At 40.4% G+C, this 21,628-nt stretch overlaps 1 protein-coding gene across 1 annotated transcript in view; it reads right to left on the minus strand.

Moving 5' to 3' along the window:
• Positions 1 to 21,628, minus strand: part of DRD4 (dopamine receptor D4) — a 136,499-nt gene that overhangs the window by 65,055 nt on the left and 49,816 nt on the right. Inside the window, exon 3 of the mRNA XM_089653583.1 lies at positions 12,926 to 13,497. Within this exon, the coding sequence (XP_089509709.1) occupies positions 12,926 to 13,497 (572 nt within the window). The remainder of the gene's footprint in view (positions 1 to 12,925; positions 13,498 to 21,628) is intronic.

A 21,628-nucleotide genomic window follows, 5' to 3' on the forward strand; every position in this document is an offset into this window, starting at 1 on the left:
GGGGCATTTTCTCTTCAGTTTTGTCTTCAGCAAGTGAAATGCATGCTCAATCGGATTCAGGTCAGGTGATTGACTTGGCCATTGCATAACATTCCACTTCATTTCCTTAAAAAACTCTTTGGTTGCTTTTGCAGTATGCTTTGGGTCATTGTCCATCTGCACTGTGAAGCGGCATCCAATGAGTTCTGAAGCATTTGGCTGAATATAAACAGATAATATTGCCCAAAACACTTCAGAATTCATCCTTCTGTTTTTGTCAGCAGTCACATCATCAATAAATACAAGAGAACCAGTTCCATTGGCAGCCATACGTGCCCACGCCATGACACTACCACTACCATGCTTCACTGATGAGGTGGTATGCTTAGGATCATGAGCAGTTCCTTTCCTTCTCCATACTCTTCTCTTCCCATCACTCTGGTACAAGTTGATCTTGGTCTCATCTGTCCATAGGATGTTGTTCCAGAACTGTGAAGGCTTTTTTAGATGTCGTTTGGCAAACTCTAATCTGGCCTTCCTGTTTTTGAGGCTCACCAATGGTTTACATCTTGTGGGGAACCCTCTGTATTCACTCTGGTGAAGTCTTCTCTTGGTTGTTGACTTTGACACACATACACCTACCTCCTGGAGAGTGTTCTTGATCTGGCCAACTGTTGTGAAGGGGATTTTCTTCACCAGGGAAAGAATTCTTCGGTCATCCACCACAGTTGTTTTCCGTGGTCTTCCGGGTCTTTTGGTGTTGCTGAGCTCACTGGTGCGTTCCTTCTTTTTAAGAATGTTCCAAACAGTTGTTTTGGCCACGCCTAATGTTTTTGCTATCTCTCTGATGGGTTTGTTTTGTTTTTTCAGCCTAATGATGGCTTGCTTCACTGATAGTGACAGCTCTTTGGATCTCATCTTGAGAGTTGACAGCAACAGATTCCAAATGCAAATAGCACACTTGAATTGAACTCTGGACCTTTTATCTGCTCATTGTAATTGGGATAATGAGGGAATAACACACACCTGGCCATGGAACAGCTGAGAAGCCAATTGTCCCATTACTTTTGGGACCTTAACAAGTGGGAGGCACATATGCAAACTGTTGTAATTCCTACACCGTTCACCTGATTTGGATGTAAATGCCCTCAAATTAAAGCTGACAGTCTGCAGTTAAAGCACATTTTGTTTCATTTCAAATCCATTGTGGTGGTGTATAGAGCCAAAAATGTTAGAATTGTGTCGATGTCCCAATATTTATGGACCTGACTGTACAGAAAAAAAAGTGTCCCTAAATTTTTGGGAAATGTTGGCAACTATGGGATACCAGTTGTGCGACCAGAGTGCGCCAGTATGGCATTTGTCACTTTTATTATCACAAAATGAAAATCAGATAATACACAGAAAAGGGAGCAGGGGCACTGGAAACACACCTGAAGGACCTTCCTAGATGGATGGATAGTCATCTGTTTGCCAGATACAGGAAGTGATGTACTAATGGCTATATTTACCAAAATGGCACTCATGGCCCAGTACTCAGGGCAGCAGGGTTAGGAGGGGTTCAGCATCTAGCCTTAAAATATACTATTTGTGATGACTATGGCACATGTTTAGAGAAGCCGGGAGACTCACTGTAGTGAAGCATGAAGCAATCTTTTTTTCTCTTCTGTGATGGCTTGTACAGCTATACTGTAAGGTAGCTGTGAACATAAAACACACAGCCTGCATTCTTCTTTTAGCCATTAGCCATTTTAGCATTAGGTTATACTATGTTAATCATATGGCACGGCGTGGAGCTTGTCATTATTCAGAAGCAGACACAAATGCATCACCTCCTGCGCTCAGGGACCCAGGTCAGAAGAGGGCCGAAGGAACAAAATATGATAGGATATATATGAAAGTTCATCTGAAACCAATCAAAGGTTGTGTGGCTCTAACACGAAGCTGGGGAAGCTTGATACAAACTGTAGTGAAGAACAAAAACAAAGCGTGCCAACCTTATGCATTACCTCAATAAGCAATTGGTACATTTATTGATTTAAGAAATATACTCACAAAAGTAGCAATATACAAGGCAAATAGAATCCATAACCGGAGCACTGGATTAGGAGACATGTGTGAATCCCATCGAGAGGGGAGACTCTCAGGGTAAAGCTGACGCATTTTGAAGGGGGGGTCCCTTCTTCCTCAGAGCCTCTGGGTAGATCTGAGGAAGAAAGGACCCCCCCTTCGAAACGTGTCAGCTTTACCCTGAGAATATCCCCTCTCGATTGGGTTTGCACGTGTCTCCTAATTCAGTGCTTCGGTTATGGATTCTATATGCCTTTTATATTGCTACTTTTGTGAGTATATTTCTTAAATCAATACATTTACCAATTGCTTACTGAGGTAATGCGCAAGGTTGGTGCGCTTTGTTTTTGTTCTTCACTACATTATTCAAATGTGCCTATGGCAATACAATGCTTATATACAGTCTTATTGAGCTAGTCCAGCTTCAGAGATAGTTACATAGTTAGTCCGGTTGAAAAAAAGGCACATGTTTATCTAGTTCAACCATTAAAAGGGGAAAAAATTGAATATCCTATAAGCACAATCCTATACTCACAGTTGATGCAGAGGAAGGCAAAAAGACCAAAATAAAGCTTGATCCAATTTGCTCCAACAGGGGAAAAAATTCCTTCCTGATCCCCCAAGAGGCAATTTGATGGTCCCTGGATCAACGTTACCTGTTATCCAGTTATATTATGTACAGTTATGAAAGGATACAGGCCTTTTTTTAAAACAATCTACTGAGCTGGCCAGAACCAACTCTTGAGGGAGTCTATTAAACATTTCCACAGCTCTTACTGTGAGGAAGTCTTTCCATATTTGGATATTAAATCTCTTTTCCTTCAGAAGTGTTCCCCCTTATTCTCTTTGATGACCTTAAAATGAATAGCTCTACACCGAGTTCACTATATGAACCACTGATGTATTTATACATGTTGATCAGATCCCCCTTAATCTCCTCTTCTTAACCTCCTTAGTGGTATTCCCGAGTGTAGCTCGGGGTAGCATTTCCGTACCAAGAGCGGTAACCCCAAGCTACACTCGGGAATACCATGCAGCACTGCTCCGGCATGTGTTCTTTACTTACCTTACCCTGCGCTCCCACGATGTGTCCCCTGCAGCGTCCCCAGCCATCTCCTCCGGCCGATGCCGGCATCCGGCTTCTGTGTCCTGTCCCTGTGACGTCGGGACGTACGGGCGCCGCCGGCGGCGATAAATTTAAAAATTTTAAAAAATGTCATTTTTTTTTTTTTACATTTTACAAAGTAAAACATTGCTGTATCAACCAATTTCACATACATTTTGTCCCTACTGCTTTGTCCTGTGCCCTGCCTGCATTTTGTCTGTTCTTTCTGCCTGGAAACTGAGAAACGTCCATGGCGTCCAAAAAGTGTCCCTTTAGGTCAAAAGCGGTTTAGATCAGCTAGAGAACAGCGATAGTAAATCAGAACCACTTGCAGAATTGAGTGATAATGATTTGTGGGGAAATTTGTCATCAGACACTGAAAACGATTTTGCGACTTTGCTCAGCAATGTGCGAACTTATTGTGGCGCTATATTTCAAATTTCAGTGTTTTTGGTTTGATTATATTATTGAATTAAATGTATTATTATTATATTATTATTTTTTGTGATTATTTATTAAATTATAATTAATGATTTCGTGTTTCAAATTTTATCCTACCCGGGATGTTTACTAGACTTTTGTTCGGACAGATTTCAGTGAGTTATTCCTAAAAATTACAGCCTACAATAAAAAAACTACATATTTCCATGCAAAAAAATGGTACCGCTTTCAGCACCAAAAATCGGAAAGAATCATACCGCCAGGGAGGTTAAGAGAGAATAAATTCAGTTCCTCTAATCTTTCCTCATAGCTGATCTTCTCCATGCCTTGTATCACTTTGGTTGCCCTACTCTCGATATCCTTTTTGTGCCCAAAACTGAACTTCATATTCCAGATAAGGTATTACTAATGATTTGTACAGGGGAATTATGATATCTCTCTCTGGAGTCTATACCTCTTTTAATACAAGAGAGGATTTTGCTCCCTTTAGAAACCGCAGCTTGGCATTGCATGCCATTATTAAGCTTGTGATCTACCAGAACCCCCAGATCCTTCTCCACCATTGATTCCCCCAGTTGTACCCCCCTAGTATGTATGATGCATGCATATTCTTAGCCCCCAAGTGCATAACCTTACATTTATCAACATTAAACCTCATTTGCCACATAGTTGCCCAATTAAACAGTGCATTGAGGTCGGCTTGTAAATTGAAGATATCCTGTAAGGACGTTATTCCACTGCACAGCTTGGTGTCATCTGCAAAGAATGAAATGGTACTTTTAATCACAGACCCTATATCGTTTACAAATATATTAAAAAGTAAGGGCCCAATACTGAACCTTGGGGTACACCACAAACGATTTGACTTTTCATCTGTTGGAAAGGTAAGTATTAAAGCGGTTGTAAGGTAAACTTTTTTTAATATCGTAAACAAACATGTCATACTAACCTGCTCTGTGTAATGGTTTTGCACAGAGCAGCCCCAATGCTCATATTCTCGGAGGAGCTGCATGCAGAAAATTTTTTTTTATCTTCATGCATAAAATTCAGCATTTAGAAGCACTTTAAAGGTATTCTTGTAGGGGCTGTCCAGCTTTTATATTTTTCAGCAAGGCAACAGGGTCGCTTTGTGATAATGTTCATGACACTGCAATTAATTTTTTTGCTTTTGTAGACTAGCAGGTTACCATTACCAAGGCAGTGACAAGAGGGGTAGGGCACAAGGGACAGCTTCCCCAGGTGCTGTGTTTTCATATGGGAGGGGGGAGCTTCATGGAAAACAATGCCCTGCTTGTCACATGTATGGGAAACGATCCACAAAATACCCTGACTACAGGGGTGGACTGACCATTTGGAAACTCGGGCAGTGCCCGAGGGCCGGGGTCAGTAGGGGGCCCCATGAGATGCCCCTGGTACCATTTTCATAGGCTTTTTTGAGTTTGGGCAAGGACACAGGGGCCCCCATGATCCTCTATTGCCCGGGGGCCCCATGAGTTGTCAGTCCACCCCTGCCTGACTATCAATAGAAGTGCTGCAGTCTACAGCACTGATCACTGTCCCCCCTGTAGTCATCAGAGCTCACATCAATCATTGTTTCCATTCAGAGGATGGAGGGAGGGATGAATCTGCTCCACCTCTTGGGTCCTGACCTAGGCTGCCTCCCAACCATTCTGTGCTGTAAACCTGCCTTACACCTGGTGTCACAGGTTTACTGTGGCTGTGTGTAGATATGTATGTGAGTGAGTGAGTGTGTGTTTGTATATGTTTGTGTGTATGTATAGGGGAGATTGCTGTTCTATGAAAAAGGGTTGCAATGAATCATAGTGATTCTGTGCACTAGGGTGTATATATTTCTAAACCCTGCACTATGTACAGTGCCTTGAAAGAATATTCATACCCCTGGAAATTTTCCACATTTTGTCATGTTACACCAAAAACGTCAATGTATTTTATTGGGATTTTATGTGATAGACCAACACAAAGTTGCACATAATTGGAAGTGGAAGGAAAATGATAAATGGTTTTCAACATTTTTTACAAATAAATATCTGAAAAGTGTGGTATGCATTTGTATTCATCACCCCTTTGCGCCGATATTCCTAACTAAAAGCTAGTGGAACCAATAGCCTTCAGAAGTCACCTAATTGATAGAGTCCACCTGTGTGTAATTTAATCTCAGTATAAACACAGCTGTTCTGTGAAGCCCTCAGAGGTTTGTTAGAGAACAGTAATGAACAAACAGCATCATGAAGGCCAAGGAACACACCAGACAAGTCAGGGATAAAGTTGTGGAGAAGTTTAAAGTAGGGTTAGGGTATAAAAAAATATCCCAAGCTTTGAACATCTCACAGAGCACTGTTCAGTCCGTCATCGGAAAATGTAAAGAGTACAACAGCAAACCTACCAAGACATGACCGTCCACCTAAACTGACAGGCCAGGCAAGAACAGCATTTATCAGAGAAGCAGCCAAGTGGCCCATGGTGACTCTGGAGGAGCTGCAGAGATCCACAGCTCAGGTGTGTGAATCTGTCCACGGGACAACTATTAATCGTGCACTCCACAAATCTGGCCTTTATGGAAGAGTGGCAAGAAGAAAGCCATTGTTGGAAGAAAGCCATAAGAAGTCCCATTTGCAGTTTGCAAGAAGCCATGGGGAGGACACAGCAAACATGTGGAACAAGGTGCTCTGGTCAGATGAGACCAAAATTTAACTTTTTGGCCTAAAAGCAAAATGATACGTGTGTCAAAAAACTAACACTGCACATCACCCTGAACATGCTATGCCCACCGTGAAACATGGTGGTGGCAGCATCCTGTTGTGGGGATGCTTTTCTTCAGCAGGGACAGGGAATCTGGTCAGAGTTGATGGGAAGATGGATGGAGCCAAATACAGAGAAATCTTAGAAGAAACCTGTTAGAGTCTGCAAAAGACTTGAGACTGGGGCGGAGGTTCACCTTCCAGCAGGACAACAACCCTAAACATACAGCCAGAGCTACAATATAATGGTTTAGATCAAAACATATTCATGTGTTAGAATGGCCCAGTCAAAGTTCAGACCTAAATCCTAATGAGAATCTGTGGCAAGATTTGAAAATTGCTGTTCACAGACGCTCTCCATCCAATCTGACAGAGCTTGAGCTATTTTGTAAAGAAGAATGGGCAATAATTTCACTCTCTAGATGTGCAAAGCTGGTAGAGACATCCCCAAAAAGACTTACAGCTGTAATTGCAGCAAAAGGTGGTTCTACAAAGTATTGACTCAGGGGGCTGAATACAAATGCTGAAACACTTTTTGCAGATTTATTTGTAAAAAAAATTAAAAACTATTTATCATATTCCTTCCCTATGTGCCACTTTGTGTTGGTCTATCACATACAAACCCAATAAAATACATTTACGTTTTTGGTTGTAACATAACAAAATGTGGAAAATTTAAAGGGGTATGAATACTTTTTCAAGGTACATTACATACACCTGACACTTGCACAATGTTTTTTGGGCTGTTTGTTACTTTTACTAGTGACCCCTGAGCTCTGTATGTTACATATATGTTACTCCGGACCCTTGTACTCTTTGTTACATACTCCTGTCCTTTGCAAAATTAATTGCAGTGTTACGTACATTATCCACTCCTGACCCATGCAATCTGTATGTTACCCACTCCTGACTCCTGCACATTTATTATTGGGTTTTTTTTTTATTACTTTCATACAGAATAATATACATGTATTTTTATCTGATTTATTTTCATTGGCTATTACAGTACTAATATTTACAGGTTTACCTGGGCTGTGTATATTATAGATATCAGCTCATATACCAGGTGTCCTGGGCTAATATCTTTTAGGTAGGGGAAGATGGTCTATAGTTTAAAGCAGTATTAAACCCAAAAGCAAACATTTTTTATATTGCAGATTAAAAATTCTTAGATGTGATGGCTGCATTGGTTTTCTTATTTAGGCTTTTTTTTCCTTTATTTTTACATGACGATCACGCCAGAAAGTCTGTTCTTTTTCGACATTGCAAGCTGTCCTGCAGATGAAGTTAGAGGATTGAGGCAAACCAGTTACTATTGATGGGGGGGGGGGGGATTACAATGGTCAGCTTTTATTTATGTAAAACCTGCAAAACCTGAAAAAAACTGCTGTAACTGATTGTAAAGTATTAGTTGAATCTTGGCTTCAAATCTGCTAGTCTAGCTAACAGTTTCCTCCCCCCAGACTGACAATGCTTCTGTTGAAAGGTACCCCCTGTGCTCATTGATCCAGAGTGGGGGCAGTCTAATATAGAAGGTGTGTTACTGGCCATATATTACATTTTTGGTTTGGGGTTTATTACTGCTTTAATATGAAACACATGTTGGACCTAGCAAAAAGAAAATCAGGACCGATCCAGAGAACTACTGTTTTTGCAGATAATTATCAATTCACTTATCTCTACAAATGTATAATTCAAGGCAATGTGGAAATGTAGGAAATGACTTGCAATATATTAAACAGATCTACTATAAGATTGTAATTTGATTCACACCTTTCCTTCTCTGCTAGTCAGAAATAGCACCATGCCTAAACAAAGCAAATCTTGACAAGTTCCTTTACCTGCAACTGTTTTAAAGTGGTCCAATTATAGTTAATAAGTGACAAACCTGCAATAATAACAGCATTCACTATATGGTGCCACACATACCTGACCTTCTTTCATTAATTGTCTCTGCATTCCCTGAGACCAGGACACACTATTTGTGTTTGTGCAAATTGTGGTTTGAAGAGAACTTGAAAATTGGAACCTCTTTCTGCATCCTATAACACATGGACATACCATTTGTAGACTCTGTGCAGCCAGAAATGGCTCGCTTCTATCTAACTGAACATTGCTAAGTAGAGAAACGGTGTTATTACTTGGCCAGCAAGTTGCATGGGGCAGCTGAAAATTGTGTCTTGTCCAGAGACCTTTTGGTTGATCTGCCCATCCCCTCATCTTTCTATACATTAACAAGGTACATGCAGTGCAAAATAAGTGGAACTGGAATTCCAAAAGTGGTCCATGTAGACACACATGCTTTGGTGCCCAAAATAACACCATCTGCTGGGGTCGCCCTACTGCACAAAACATTTTTTTGATTTACTGATCCTAACCTGTCTTGGAATATTTTGAGATGAGTAAATCAACATTTGAGCTGGTTGTATTGCTATCAATAATAGTAAAAATTGTGGACAATAATAATGTAACCTATTTACCTTTGTCTTCTATTGGCTCAGGCCTACTGAGCCCAATAGTAAATCTGGCCCTGAATGTAAGTGTTGCAAAAGTAAAGGTAAATTTAGTTAAGAGGAATGCAAAACTGTGTCAGCCTTCTTCAAGTGATATGTGAGTGGCCTGCACTGGGGTGTTGGTGCTACATAAGCTCAATGTAAGGATCCATCAATGACTTTGTAGGCCAAAGCTGCATTGACCCTAATGTCTGGTGGATGGGCTTTGGATGTGTAGATGGGCAAATGCATGTGGCTTTCAGGTGCATTCCACTTCTATTTGACATCAGTTTGACATTTTTTGTAGATCATTCACACATCATTGACAAATGCATTTAACGTTCTTCTTACCTGAAGCTTACCTCCTTCCAAGCTGCATCAATTTGATTCAAGTTGCTTTTGTAATCCAATTGATTTGGGACAAAGGCCCTAATGGCACACATGCTCGCCTTTTGCACAGGGATCTCTACACTGAAATCACACAGCCCTGTATCAAAAGCATATAATGCCAACATCCTGCTGCCAGAAAAACCTGATTTACTTCCAAGATTTGCAGTATAAAATAACGGTGACTCTCTGATAGATTTCACGTAGCAGATTGTTGAACTGATTAGCATTTAAATAAATTTTCACTTTGCTTCCTATTTGACTCGGTCCATGTGCCAGCATAAAAGTACAATATATATATTAATCCCTATAAACATTTTACATACATATTGAATTGGGTATAAGCTCAGGCAATCTAAAAAAATAATGTTATCATTTATAAAAAGGAAATGTATTATTAAAGAGAGTTAATGACATAGTGATCATTATAGTGGCAACCACAAAGGGAAAGACCATTCCTTTTCCTAGGTAAAAAAATTATAAATAAAATAAAATAAAATCAACATTGCATCAAATGAATTTAAATTGGAAAGGTTTAGAACATCTGTACAGTTTTTACTGCTGTCCATGTTTCCTCTGTTACTCTATATACACTGGATGAATAAAAGTCAGGGGGGGGTATGTGCTAAAATTGGAGAGTGCAAAATCTGGTGCAACTCTGCATAGAAACCAATCAGGTTCCAGGTTTTATTGCCATAGCTTAATTGAACAAGCTGACGTTAGAAGCTGATTGACTAATATGCACAACTGCACCAGATTCTGAGTTCACCAATTGTAGTATATTTACCCTATTGCGACTTTGTGAAATGCCAACCCTATAAAAATGGTGGACTTATATTTGCTGCTATATTTCAGTGATGCTGTTGGTAAAGAAACATTATCAGCTCTGCTGATACTCAATGACCACTTTTATTTTCAAACAGTTTTTAGTTTGTTTGTTTTTTGGGGGGGAGGGGGGCAAAGATGAGCATTGGTAAAAAATGGTTATGTGGTTGTGGAGGTGAGCATTTATGAAAAATGAGTAGGGGGTTACAGAGGTGAGCATTGGTGAATGAGGAATACAGGGGGGCAGAGGTGAGGATTGGTGAAAGAGGGTTACAGGGGGTGAGGTAGGCATTGGTGAAAAAAAGGTGGGGGTGTGCAGAGGTGAGCACTGGTGAAAGACAGGTAAGGAGGGAGGTGCAGAGGTGAGCACTGGTAAAAGACAGGTAAGGAGGGAGGTGCAGAGGTGAGCACTGGTAAAAGACAGGTAAGGAGGGAGGTGCAGAGGTGAGCACTGGTGAAAGACAGGTAAGGAGGGAGGTGCAGAGGTGAGCACTGGCGAAAGAGGGGTACAGTGAGGTGGAGAGGTGAGCACTGGTGAAAGAGGAATACAGGAGGGGTGCAGAGATGAGTACTGGTGAGAGAGGTGTACAGGGAAGGCACAAAAGTGAACATTAATGAAAGAAGCACAAGGCACATTGCACTTTAATATTTATTTTAACACAAAAGTAAATTATTTTGTTGTGGATGGTGGGTTGCAGGGGTGAGCTTTAGACAGGAGTTCAGAGGTGAGCTTTGGACAAGGGTGCAAAGGTGAGCTTTGAATGGTGGGGTGCAGTATTGAGCTTTGGATGGTGGGTGCAGAATTGAACCTTGTATGGTGGTGTGCAGAGGTGAGTTTTAGAGAGGGGTGCAGAGATGAGTTGTGAATGGGAGGAAACATTGAGCTGTGTACGGGAGATGCAATGGTAAGTTGTAGATGGGAGGTGCAGAAGTGACCTGTGGATGAGGGTTGCAGAGGCGAGCTGTGGACAGGGTTTGCAGAGGTGAATGATGGGTGTTTTTTCACTGGGGAAGATTTTTACTTGGTGGGGAGGGACAGCACAGCATGTAGGGATCAGTGGTCAAGAGTATGTAATGCAGATCCCTCAATCTTAAAACATTGGGAGAATGACCTGGGAATAAAAATTTCTGACACTCAAAAAAACTGAATACTCCTTTTCATGGACAAAGCATCCATTGCCTGTAACTACCAGCGAAGTGGATACAAAATCCTAACTGTATAGTATAGGACTCCAAAAATCATTAATCATATGTTCCCTCTAGCCTCCAATTATTGCTAGAGATGTTTGGAGCCTGAAGGATCCTTCCTGGATATTTTTTGGGAATGCTTGAAACTACTGAAAGTTTGGGTGTCTGTAGAACAAATGGTAAACATTGTTATAGGTTTGTCTCTAAATAGGAACCCTGCTGCACAATTATTACATGATACAACACTTCTGATTAAAAAGTACTACAAATTAATTGCTTAAACACATTCTTAATGCTGCTAAAGCCTGCATTCCAATGATGTGGAAGCAAACTTCATCACCTACTATCTCCCAATAGTCTACTAGGAAAACAGATGGAGCAACTCAGCATGGCTCTAAAACACCAAGATGAGAAGCACTGGCAAATATGGACACAATGGTTCTTTTTCCAAGACCAAACTTCCTTGGCATATAGAGTATGTAATGCAATTGTTAGGATTGTACTGGGGGAATTTGGGGGGAGGGTTGTTTACTGGGGGAGGTTTTGGGAAGATTTTGAGGAAAGGTCATTTTCAGTTGTAAACTGGCCTGCGCGATATGCACTCCTGAACCTTGCACTCTCTGCATTATGTACCCCTGGTTTTATTTAAAATTTAAAAATGGCTCTTTGTGACCCTCTCACTCAATGCAATATGGCCACACCCACCTATGACATATGGTGCGCAGCACGCACATATGGACAGAATATGCATGGAACATGCTTCCTTCTATGTTGTGACTCATTACATATCCACCCTCTTCAGAAAAGATACTCATTCCCCCCCCCAATCATGTGACAGATAAAATAAAGTTATTAAAAAGGCAAAATATGGGATTTTATGAAAAACAGTGCCTACATAACTAGGTGTATATTAGAAATGTCTTGAAACTTGTGCTTGACAACTATTTTACATGTTGTGTATTCTTTAATCCATTTCTACAAAAATATACAAATAAGAAAACAAAAAAGATTAGCTAAAACATAATACAGTACTTAATGGAAGAAGGGGAGTTATAAGGTAATTTGAATTTATAAGAAATATAAAACTATGAAGGCAAAGTCTTTTTAAGCAAACTAATATCAAACAGCCAAACTTACAAAGTTTGGTCTGATTGGGGTCCAAACTTATGTCATTCCTTTACTATTGTCCCAGTAGGTAGACCTTCGGTCACCCTTCGCACAATGCTGACCCTGAGTTTTAAGATGATTTACCATTCTCACTAAACTAAGAAAGTTTTCATATAGTTTACTAAAAATTACTTTCATTTTAAGTGGATAGTTTTTAAAAGCATATTATTATGACACACAATAATAGGTTTCTTTCAAGACAATTTAATCTTTTCCTTTCCACTTCTGATGTCTAAGGAAATTAAAATGACCATAAACATAATTTGAATGTTGTTTGTAGAACAACTAGATGACTTGAAGATACTTGTAACCTCAAATGTACATCCACATGCTGGGAATCGAACCGTGTGACGTACATTTCTATATTATTAGCGGACAGCAATAGGGAATCATCCAAAAAATTTTAAACTCCCCCAAATACATTATTTTGTATTGTTGTGGTGCCTGCTATAGGTATTCCTTGTTATTCTTACAAATAATTGCAGTTTTAGTAAATTAAACTGGTAACTCACCAACAACAACTGGAAGAACTCTCATTGCTTTTCTCTCTCGCCCGTTGATCTTGGTGTGTTTTCGTTCTGGCACCATGCCTGATGAATATTTGAGATGAGGATAAGCTATAGTTTGTATCCCATGGCCATTGTCCACATATGCTTTGGAAAAAGGGCAATCCGACTGGTCATACAGCATTTCATCTAGCTTGCTGTCTGTAGGACTGCGTTCAATCCGATCAATCCTATCAAATATAAGTGTCTGGCTTGGTGGCTTCTGTCTTGGGGACATATGACTCCGTAATTTAGCCTTCCTGGTCTCTTCCCACTTGCGGAGTCCATGAAACATTGCACAGTAGAGAACTAACATTATTGGACATGGGATAAAAAAGGAGCAGACAGAAGAATACACCACATAATTATTGTCTTCCAGTTTACACTCAGTAGGATCCCTGTCTTTCACATTGTTAAGCCCAAAAATGACTGGGGAGGCCACAGCAAAGGCAAAAATCCATGTGGTGGAGATCAGGAAGAGTTGGCGGTTATCCACTTGTCGTCTGTTATAGTTCAGCGGAATGGAGACCGCTATGAACCTAAATATTAAAGAGCGATATTTTGTTAATCAGTAGAAAAATAAGCAACACCATCTAACCTGTTACAACTGCATGAAGAATGAGAATTAACTAATTAAATCTAAAACCACAACCTCTTTAGCTTTTAGAGTAGGTCGTCTGTTCACCTTCACTTCATGTTCCATCAAAGAAAGAGAAGTGAGATGAAATCTATTCAAAGTAAGCAAACTCCCCTGAATGTTCCCAAAATGTATCCAACCAAAGATTTCCATTTACTTCTTGTTCTGATAACAACTCAGAATTTTGGATTTTCCCGCAATTAGAGTCACTGTGATAGTGGCCACTAGGACAGTTAGGGAGAGTGAATCTCGCCAGCAGGGACTCGGCTAGCAATAAAAACCTAACAGAAGTTCTAACCCTTATACTTAGCAATTAGTCATTCATCAGGTTTAATCTGTAAAGTGCATGTTAGGCATTATTAGTCTGATTTGGATGCCACAGGCAATAAAGGCATTGCAATTTATCCACTAAAATAGTAGAGACCATTTAACGAGCAAAATAAATGTTCTGCGAACATAGTAAATATAGTGAAGCAGTAAAGCAATGTTCTTTTCAATTATCCAAATATGTGTAAGGAAAATTTCTCTATTGTTTCCTTGCACATGAGCATTTAAAGTGAACAGAACTTCGCCATATTCACTTGACTAAGAGAACATACAATTTGCAAAGTGAAAAGACTCTTTTCAGTATATCAACCCCTTCACTTACATTTTACAATGTACTTACCAGTTTGAAAAATATTTTTTGCAGGTAATATGGTAAATAATACAGGTTTCTAATTGTGGTTCAAAATGATGCAAAATAATATTCTTTCTAACATTCTTTACTAGGAAACAACATACTCTACTAAGTTGACAAAGTTAATTTTAGGCACCGCCACAGTGGACCTTACAAATAAATAGATTTGACAAAACTTGGGATCCATAGATACAAAATTCCTACATTTTTCCTCTTTTCCTGGTTACTACTTCTAGTTATACCTAGAATTCTTTCCTGTCTCTTTTCCTTTCATTGCTTTTCTTAGGTTGACCCTTGTCTGGAGTCCAATTTATGTTCTTTTATGTCTTTTTTTATGTTGCCTCATTTAGAATCCTGACTAACGTGTTTATTTTTATTTCCAAGATAGTTTTGAATTTCTATAGCAGATTCAGTGTATGATGCACAGAGATGGTTATTTGGCTTGTAATTCCTACAAATGTTGCCTCATAATGGATATGACACTAATATTTCAGAATATTTATTGTTCAAATGTTATATTTCTTTTACATGCATGGGGGTTGATTTACTAAAACTGGAGAGTGCAAAATCTAGTGCAGCTCTGGATAGAAACCAATTAGCTTCCAGGTTTTTTGTTAAAGCTTAATTGAACAATTTGAAGTTAGAAGCCGAATGGCTACCATGCACAGCTGCACCATATTTTGCACCCTCCAGTTTTAGTAAATCAACTTCCTTCTGTATGTAGCACTACCCCCTTAGGAGTTGCTGGAGATATGGGTCTCCCTATAGGCCTGCACAGCCAGGCAACATGCATTCTCTTCAGACTTGCACTCCAGCTTGCATATAGGAAACAGTAAACAGTCCTTGATTTAGTTTTTTTCGGATTATATTAGGGGTAATAAACTTGGATGGGGTTGAGGGATGCATGGGATGCCCAAGAAACTGTGAACTGAGGACAACTTCTTGCCAACTATACGCAAGTTTGTACATGGCAAAAAAACTTCTGGGAGAGCTCTCCAGCCTTTCCTTGTGTACCACCTCAGACCTCTGGGGATAAATCCTCTTCTCTACCCAGCTGTCTGAATGAATTCTTCTGCAAGGGGATCCAGTGTCTGTCACTTTGAGGATGGACAGTCCCGGTTAAGGAGCTAATCAGGTTTCTGCTCTTTTCCCCTTAGCTGGCCCAGGGGGTGTAGGATTACTGACTCAGTGTCTATCCTGTGTGCTGGTTTAGGTAGGCGGCTGACTTCAGGCCTTCTGCTGGGCTGGCTCCTTTCCTGGCTCCACAAGTAGTCCTCTCCCCGTGGGCTGGTGAGGCGGAGCAATCCTCCTGTCAAGGTCCCAATCCTGTAGGTAGAAAACTTCCCACTGGGCCCCCTCCCAGGCTCCCACATTTCTTCCTCTCACTCCATCTTATACACAAACTCTCTCCTCCTACTAAGCAGGCTCAGTCACTCTGAAGGGCTTTCCTTACCCCATGCCAAGCCTCCTACCTGGGGATTGGCCAGGATCCCTCATGAGTGCAGACCAGCTCCTCCTCACCCCCACCCACTGAGTTCTAGAGACTTCTCCAATCTCTAGATAAGGGGGAGGTATCAAGCTGATCTGCAGAGCCTCTTAACCCTGACCTGAATTTGACCCCTGTGACTATCACTCTGGCTGCTACTCAGCCGTCTAACTAAACAAATAATTAGCTAGCTCCCCTAGATAAATAGGAGGATGCTACATGTATTAATGCAACTGTTTTTTTTATATGCAAAAACTAATAAAGATTGAAATCTAAATAAATATTGGTAATACATTTATACGAGCCCACAAACTGTATACCCCAGTAATCCATTATCACTACAATACATTTTTGACTTCTTTTTATGACATAAAGTACCAGAATGAAAAGGTGGTTCTATCTGTTCTAGCTTATAACCAAGGAGAGTGTTAGTACATCACAGAGTATGTCAGTTGAGTCAATTATGTCAACTGTGATCAGCAGTACAAAGGTACATGGGTTGGCCAGCTGTAACCATGCTACTCCACCTACCCAGTGAAAAGGAATAACTATAAATCACAGTGATCTGTGGGTGCCATCAGGATTATAGTAGTAAAAAATGTTAGGTCCTTATATCATGCAAACAACATACAGTATTTCACACTTTTTGACTGAGAGAATGGAGGGAAGTGCAGAAATCTGACAAAGGAATGGGTAACAACCGTTTTAGCAGAAAGCTCATAATATAAGGATTAACATTATACATAGGCCATGTTATACCAATATCTTTCTCTTGAAAAGAATCAATGCCACAAGCAACTCAAGAAGCTAAGTTAAAGCCCAGTAGTGGAGGTAGTGTAAAAAACTGTAAATGCTGTAATTCTAAAGATTATTAGTAGGGTGGGATTCTGGGTAACTTACCCCCATGCATACATGGTTTTTCTACGGGGAAGGTGTGCTTTTACAGAGATGTGAGCACAAATGGAACACATGCACTTATTTGTATATTATATTCTTTCAAAAATGCAGACTAAAAAGATACATCTCTATATAAACTATGATTAGCCAGTCACTGAATTTCTCTAATTAGCCTGGCAGTGTGGGTAGGAAAAATAATGACTAAAAACAAAAGAAGGATGGAGGGAAAATATAAGGGCACTGATTATAATCACTTAATAAGTGTTGCTATCTAAACCATAAACTCATGATAAAACAAGAAAGGTCACACGGGTGGGTAAAGCCCACCCAGTGGGACAAGTGGTTAATTTGACAGCAAACAAGGCTTGCATGAGACTGCAATTTTTGAAAAAATATTTATTTATTCGTATCAAAAATAATTTTGCAGTACAACAAAATAGTGTTAGCACACAGTGCTCAGCAACCACAATATATATATGGACATACAAATAGTTAAATCCAGTGTCAAGGTAAGGGTGTCCGGATGTCAATTTACTTGCCTGTATGTAGTCACTGTGGAAAGCTGTCTAAGGGAAATGGGATAACTAACCTATCAATGGTGTGTGAATACAGCACCGCAGAGACTACATACAGACAAACTCCTGGGCCCATTTAGTAATAGCAATGTGGATGGTAGTCACCAGTGGATAATAAAGTCCTGGAGAGTAGGGTATCGTATTTACAAAATTGTAAATCCAAGTTCTCAAATTATTATCCTGTAGGTGGAAGGCCAAAGATCATGTATATCAGCAATGAGAACAATAAACTCAGTATACAGTCACATGTCCAACAGGTTCAGTGGCATTGAGCTGGACAGCATGACCACATAATTGGTCCCGGCTTGGGTATTAGAAGATAATTCAACAGACACTGAGTTAGCAGGTTGCTAATAAGTGCAGTATAGGTATCCCAAGACAAGGCAGTAAGTTCATCACCAATGTGTAACACCATAGGTAGGTTACCTCCACTTAGTGTCCATCCATAACTGAATCCAAGACCATATTGAAAAGTTTCCAAGTTTGCAGGCTTTTGGTTTTTCAGGAAACATAATGAACCTCTATATGTGTACAGACAAGTAGCAGAGCATCTTTACAGGTAATGGTGTAATGAGAGAGAGAGAACCCTGTAAGCAACTGGTGTGGTCAGAGCATCATTGAACGTGCTCCTTGGTGAGCTCAAAGCTAAGTAGAGAAACATCCTTGTCAAAACTCTGCAAAAAGATTTGCAGCAAGGTAAGTTTGTAAATACATTCTTTAATATTCCTTCGCACCAAAATTTTCTCCTTGCAAAAGACAGGCTCATGTGCAAGGAGTTTTGTAGTGGAGTAACCAGAGCCTGACAGGGACCTAAGAGACTAGTTCCCTGGGCCAGATTTCCCAATAGGCACTGTAGACATGTGCCTACAGGTGCTATTTCTAGAGGGGCGTTCATCTGTAGGGCCGCCATCAGGGAGGGACAGCCAATGATACACATGTATGGGGCCTGGGTGTCCTGAGGGGCCCGGGCACAGGGTTGGCCATTGGCTGCCAGCCCTGATCAGATGCTGGTCGAATGCTGGTTTTCCAGCAAGCCTGTTCCACAGAAATTGGTAATGAGACCAGCTTCTGTCAGACAGACAAATGTACACAGGAGCCAAAAATTTAAAAAAAGCATGATGCACATCTTTATTATAATTTTGCAAAGAAATACCCTTTCTTCATATATTTAGGCCAAAATGTATTCTGCCACATTTCTTTGTTAAAAATAACCCAAATCAGTGTATATTATTTAGTCTGTGTACAAGTTATAGAGTCTACAAACTATGGTATATATATATATATATATATATACATACACACACAGTAAATTGATCAGTCCTGATGTACTAACTGCCTATCTCATTTCATGAGGCCCTTAAATAAGAGGCAACCAAGTGACTGCTACTGTTATCTCCTTCACTTTCCCAAGCAGTTCTAAAACCTTTAAACTTGCCATGGTGGTCGCATGCTCACATTGTTTCTCCAGAGCTTCAGTCTCTGTTGTCTTGTGTGCAACCTCTGCTTCCACCGCTTTTTTGCATACAGCTTTTGCTTCCACCTTTGCTTCCATCAGTGCTTTCTTGTGTGCAGTTTCTGCTAAAGTTTTGATTTCTTTCAGGCAAAGATCACTTGAATTTTAGAAGCTTCAGTATCAACATGGACTTTATTAGGCTTTTGCCCGAGGGTGGAAGATCTTGATTGTAGAGACTTGACAGATCTAGAGCAATGTTTTGTAGATGCAGAGCGATGAGATTTAGATTCATTAAGTTGTGTGATTCTCACCTCTGCCTTTTCCTTTGTAGTACTAAACTGTCTCTGTCTCCAGATTAAGCTCACCAAATCACTTACATTCTTCCTGTGACTCTTTACTGTTCTGCCGCTTTAAGAGGTTAGCATATTTAAGGCACAGTCTTTGATAACTTTAAAGTGGTAGTAAACTCTCATTTTTTATTTTTACCTACAGGTATGCACTATTTAGGAGATATTCTAGCGAGCGGCAGCTCTGAAGGAATGGCATACCTGTGCCGTTCTTTCAAGAGCTGTGTGCTGTGGATGAGACTCCCATGCACATGCGTGGGAGTGATGTCATCGCAGCTCAGCCATTCAAGTGGCCACAGCCTGCGAACCCAGAAGAAGGACCGAGTGAAGATGGAAGCCTCTGCAGTGGTGACAGCGTGCCGCTGGAGAGCTTTGATTTTCGGTGCATACTAACGCATTATGATATTGCCATGCAGAAAGAAACTTTATTTTTTTTTCACTAGAGTTTACTACTGCTTTAATAGGTAACATTGAATAATTTGCAAGTGCCCTGTAGTTGCAGTGCCTCTTAAAAAGATTGAGAAAGGCATGATATGTAATCAGTAGTTTTGGACCATAATTGATAAGTTAGTCTGGTTGAAAAAAGACACAAGTCTATCCAGTTCAACCAACAGAAGGGAAAAAAAAAGTATATACAATAAAGCATGATCCAATTTGCTCCAGCAGGGGTAAAAATTCCTTCCTGATCACCTAAAAGGCAATCTGATAATACCCTGAATCAGCTTTACATATAAATATTAGTATCCAGTTATATTATGTGCATTTAGGAAATAATCCAGGCCTTCTTTAAAACAATCTGTTGAGCTGGCCAGAACCAGCTCTTGTCTATTCCACATTTTCACAGCTCTTACTGTGAAGAAGCCTTTCCGTAATTGGAGGTTAAATCTCTACCAGTTCTTCGTTATCATCTTCATAATTTTGTTGAACCTTCCAAGTTGTTTTAACTAAACTGAAACATATCAGTTGCTTAGCTCTGTGTGTGTGAACCCTGTAAGCAACTGGTGTGGTCAGAGCATCATTGAACGTGCTCCTTGGTGAGCTCAAAGCTAAGTAGAGAAACATCCTTGTCAAAACTCTGCAAAAAGATTTGCAGCAAGGTAAGTTTGTAAATACATTCTTTAATATTCCTTCGCACCAAAATTTTCTCCTTGCAAAAGACAGGCTCATGTGCAAGGAGTTTTGTAGTGGAGTAACCAGAGCCTGACAGGGATCTAAGAGACTAGTTCCCTGGGCCAGATTTCCCAATAGGCACTGTAGACATGTGCCTACAGGTGCTATTTCTAGAGGGGCGTTCATCTGTAGGGCCGCCATCAGGGAGGGACAGCCAATGATACACATGTATGGGGCCTGGGTGTCCTGAGGGGCCCGGGCACAGGGTTGGCCATTGGCTGCCAGCCCTGATCAGATGCTGGTCGAATGCTGGTTTTCCAGCAAGCCTGTTCCACAGAAATTGGTAATGAGACCAGCTTCTGTCAGACAGACAAATGTACACAGGAGCCAAAAATTTAAAAAAAGCATGATGCACATCTTTATTATAATTTTGCAAAGAAATACCCTTTCTTCATATATTTAGGCCAAAATGTATTCTGCCACATTTCTTTGTTAAAAATAACCCAAATCAGTGTATATTATTTAGTCTGTGTACAAGTTATAGAGTCTACAAACTATGGTATATATATATATATATATATATACATACACACACAGTAAATTGATCAGTCCTGATGTACTAACTGCCTATCTCATTTCATGAGGCCCTTAAATAAGAGGCAACCAAGTGACTGCTACTGTTATCTCCTTCACTTTCCCAAGCAGTTCTAAAACCTTTAAACTTGCCATGGTGGTCGCATGCTCACATTGTTTCTCCAGAGCTTCAGTCTCTGCTGTCTTGTGTGCAACCTCTGCTTCCACCGCTTTTTTGCATACAGCTTTTGCTTCCACCTTTGCTTCCATCAGTGCTTTCTTGTGTGCAGTTTCTGCTAAAGTTTTGATTTCTTTCAGGCAAAGATCACTTGAATTTTAGAAGCTTCAGTATCAACATGGACTTTATTAGGCTTTTGCCCGAGGGTGGAAGATCTTGATTGTAGAGACTTGACAGATCTAGAGCAATGTTTTGTAGATGCAGAGCGATGAGATTTAGATTCATTAAGTTGTGTGATTCTCACCTCTGCCTTTTCCTTTGTAGTACTAAACTGTCTCTGTCTCCAGATTAAGCTCACCAAATCACTTACATTCTTCCTGTGACTCTTTACTGTTCTGCCGCTTTAAGAGGTTAGCATATTTAAGGCACAGTCTTTGATAACTTTAAAGTGGTAGTAAACTCTCATTTTTTATTTTTACCTACAGGTATGCACTATTTAGGAGATATTCTAGCGAGCGGCAGCTCTGAAGGAATGGCATACCTGTGCCGTTCTTTCAAGAGCTGTGTGCTGTGGATGAGACTCCCATGCACATGCGTGGGAGTGATGTCATCGCAGCTCAGCCATTCAAGTGGCCACAGCCTGCGAACCCAGAAGAAGGACCGAGTGAAGATGGAAGCCTCTGCAGTGGTGACAGCGTGCCGCTGGAGAGCTTTGATTTTCGGTGCATACTAACG

This window comes from Staurois parvus, unplaced genomic scaffold (genome assembly GCF_062004578.1).
Source record: "Staurois parvus isolate SC_StPar_1 unplaced genomic scaffold, SC_StPar_1.0 ptg000715l, whole genome shotgun sequence".
NCBI classification, from domain to species: domain Eukaryota; kingdom Metazoa; phylum Chordata; class Amphibia; order Anura; family Ranidae; genus Staurois; species Staurois parvus.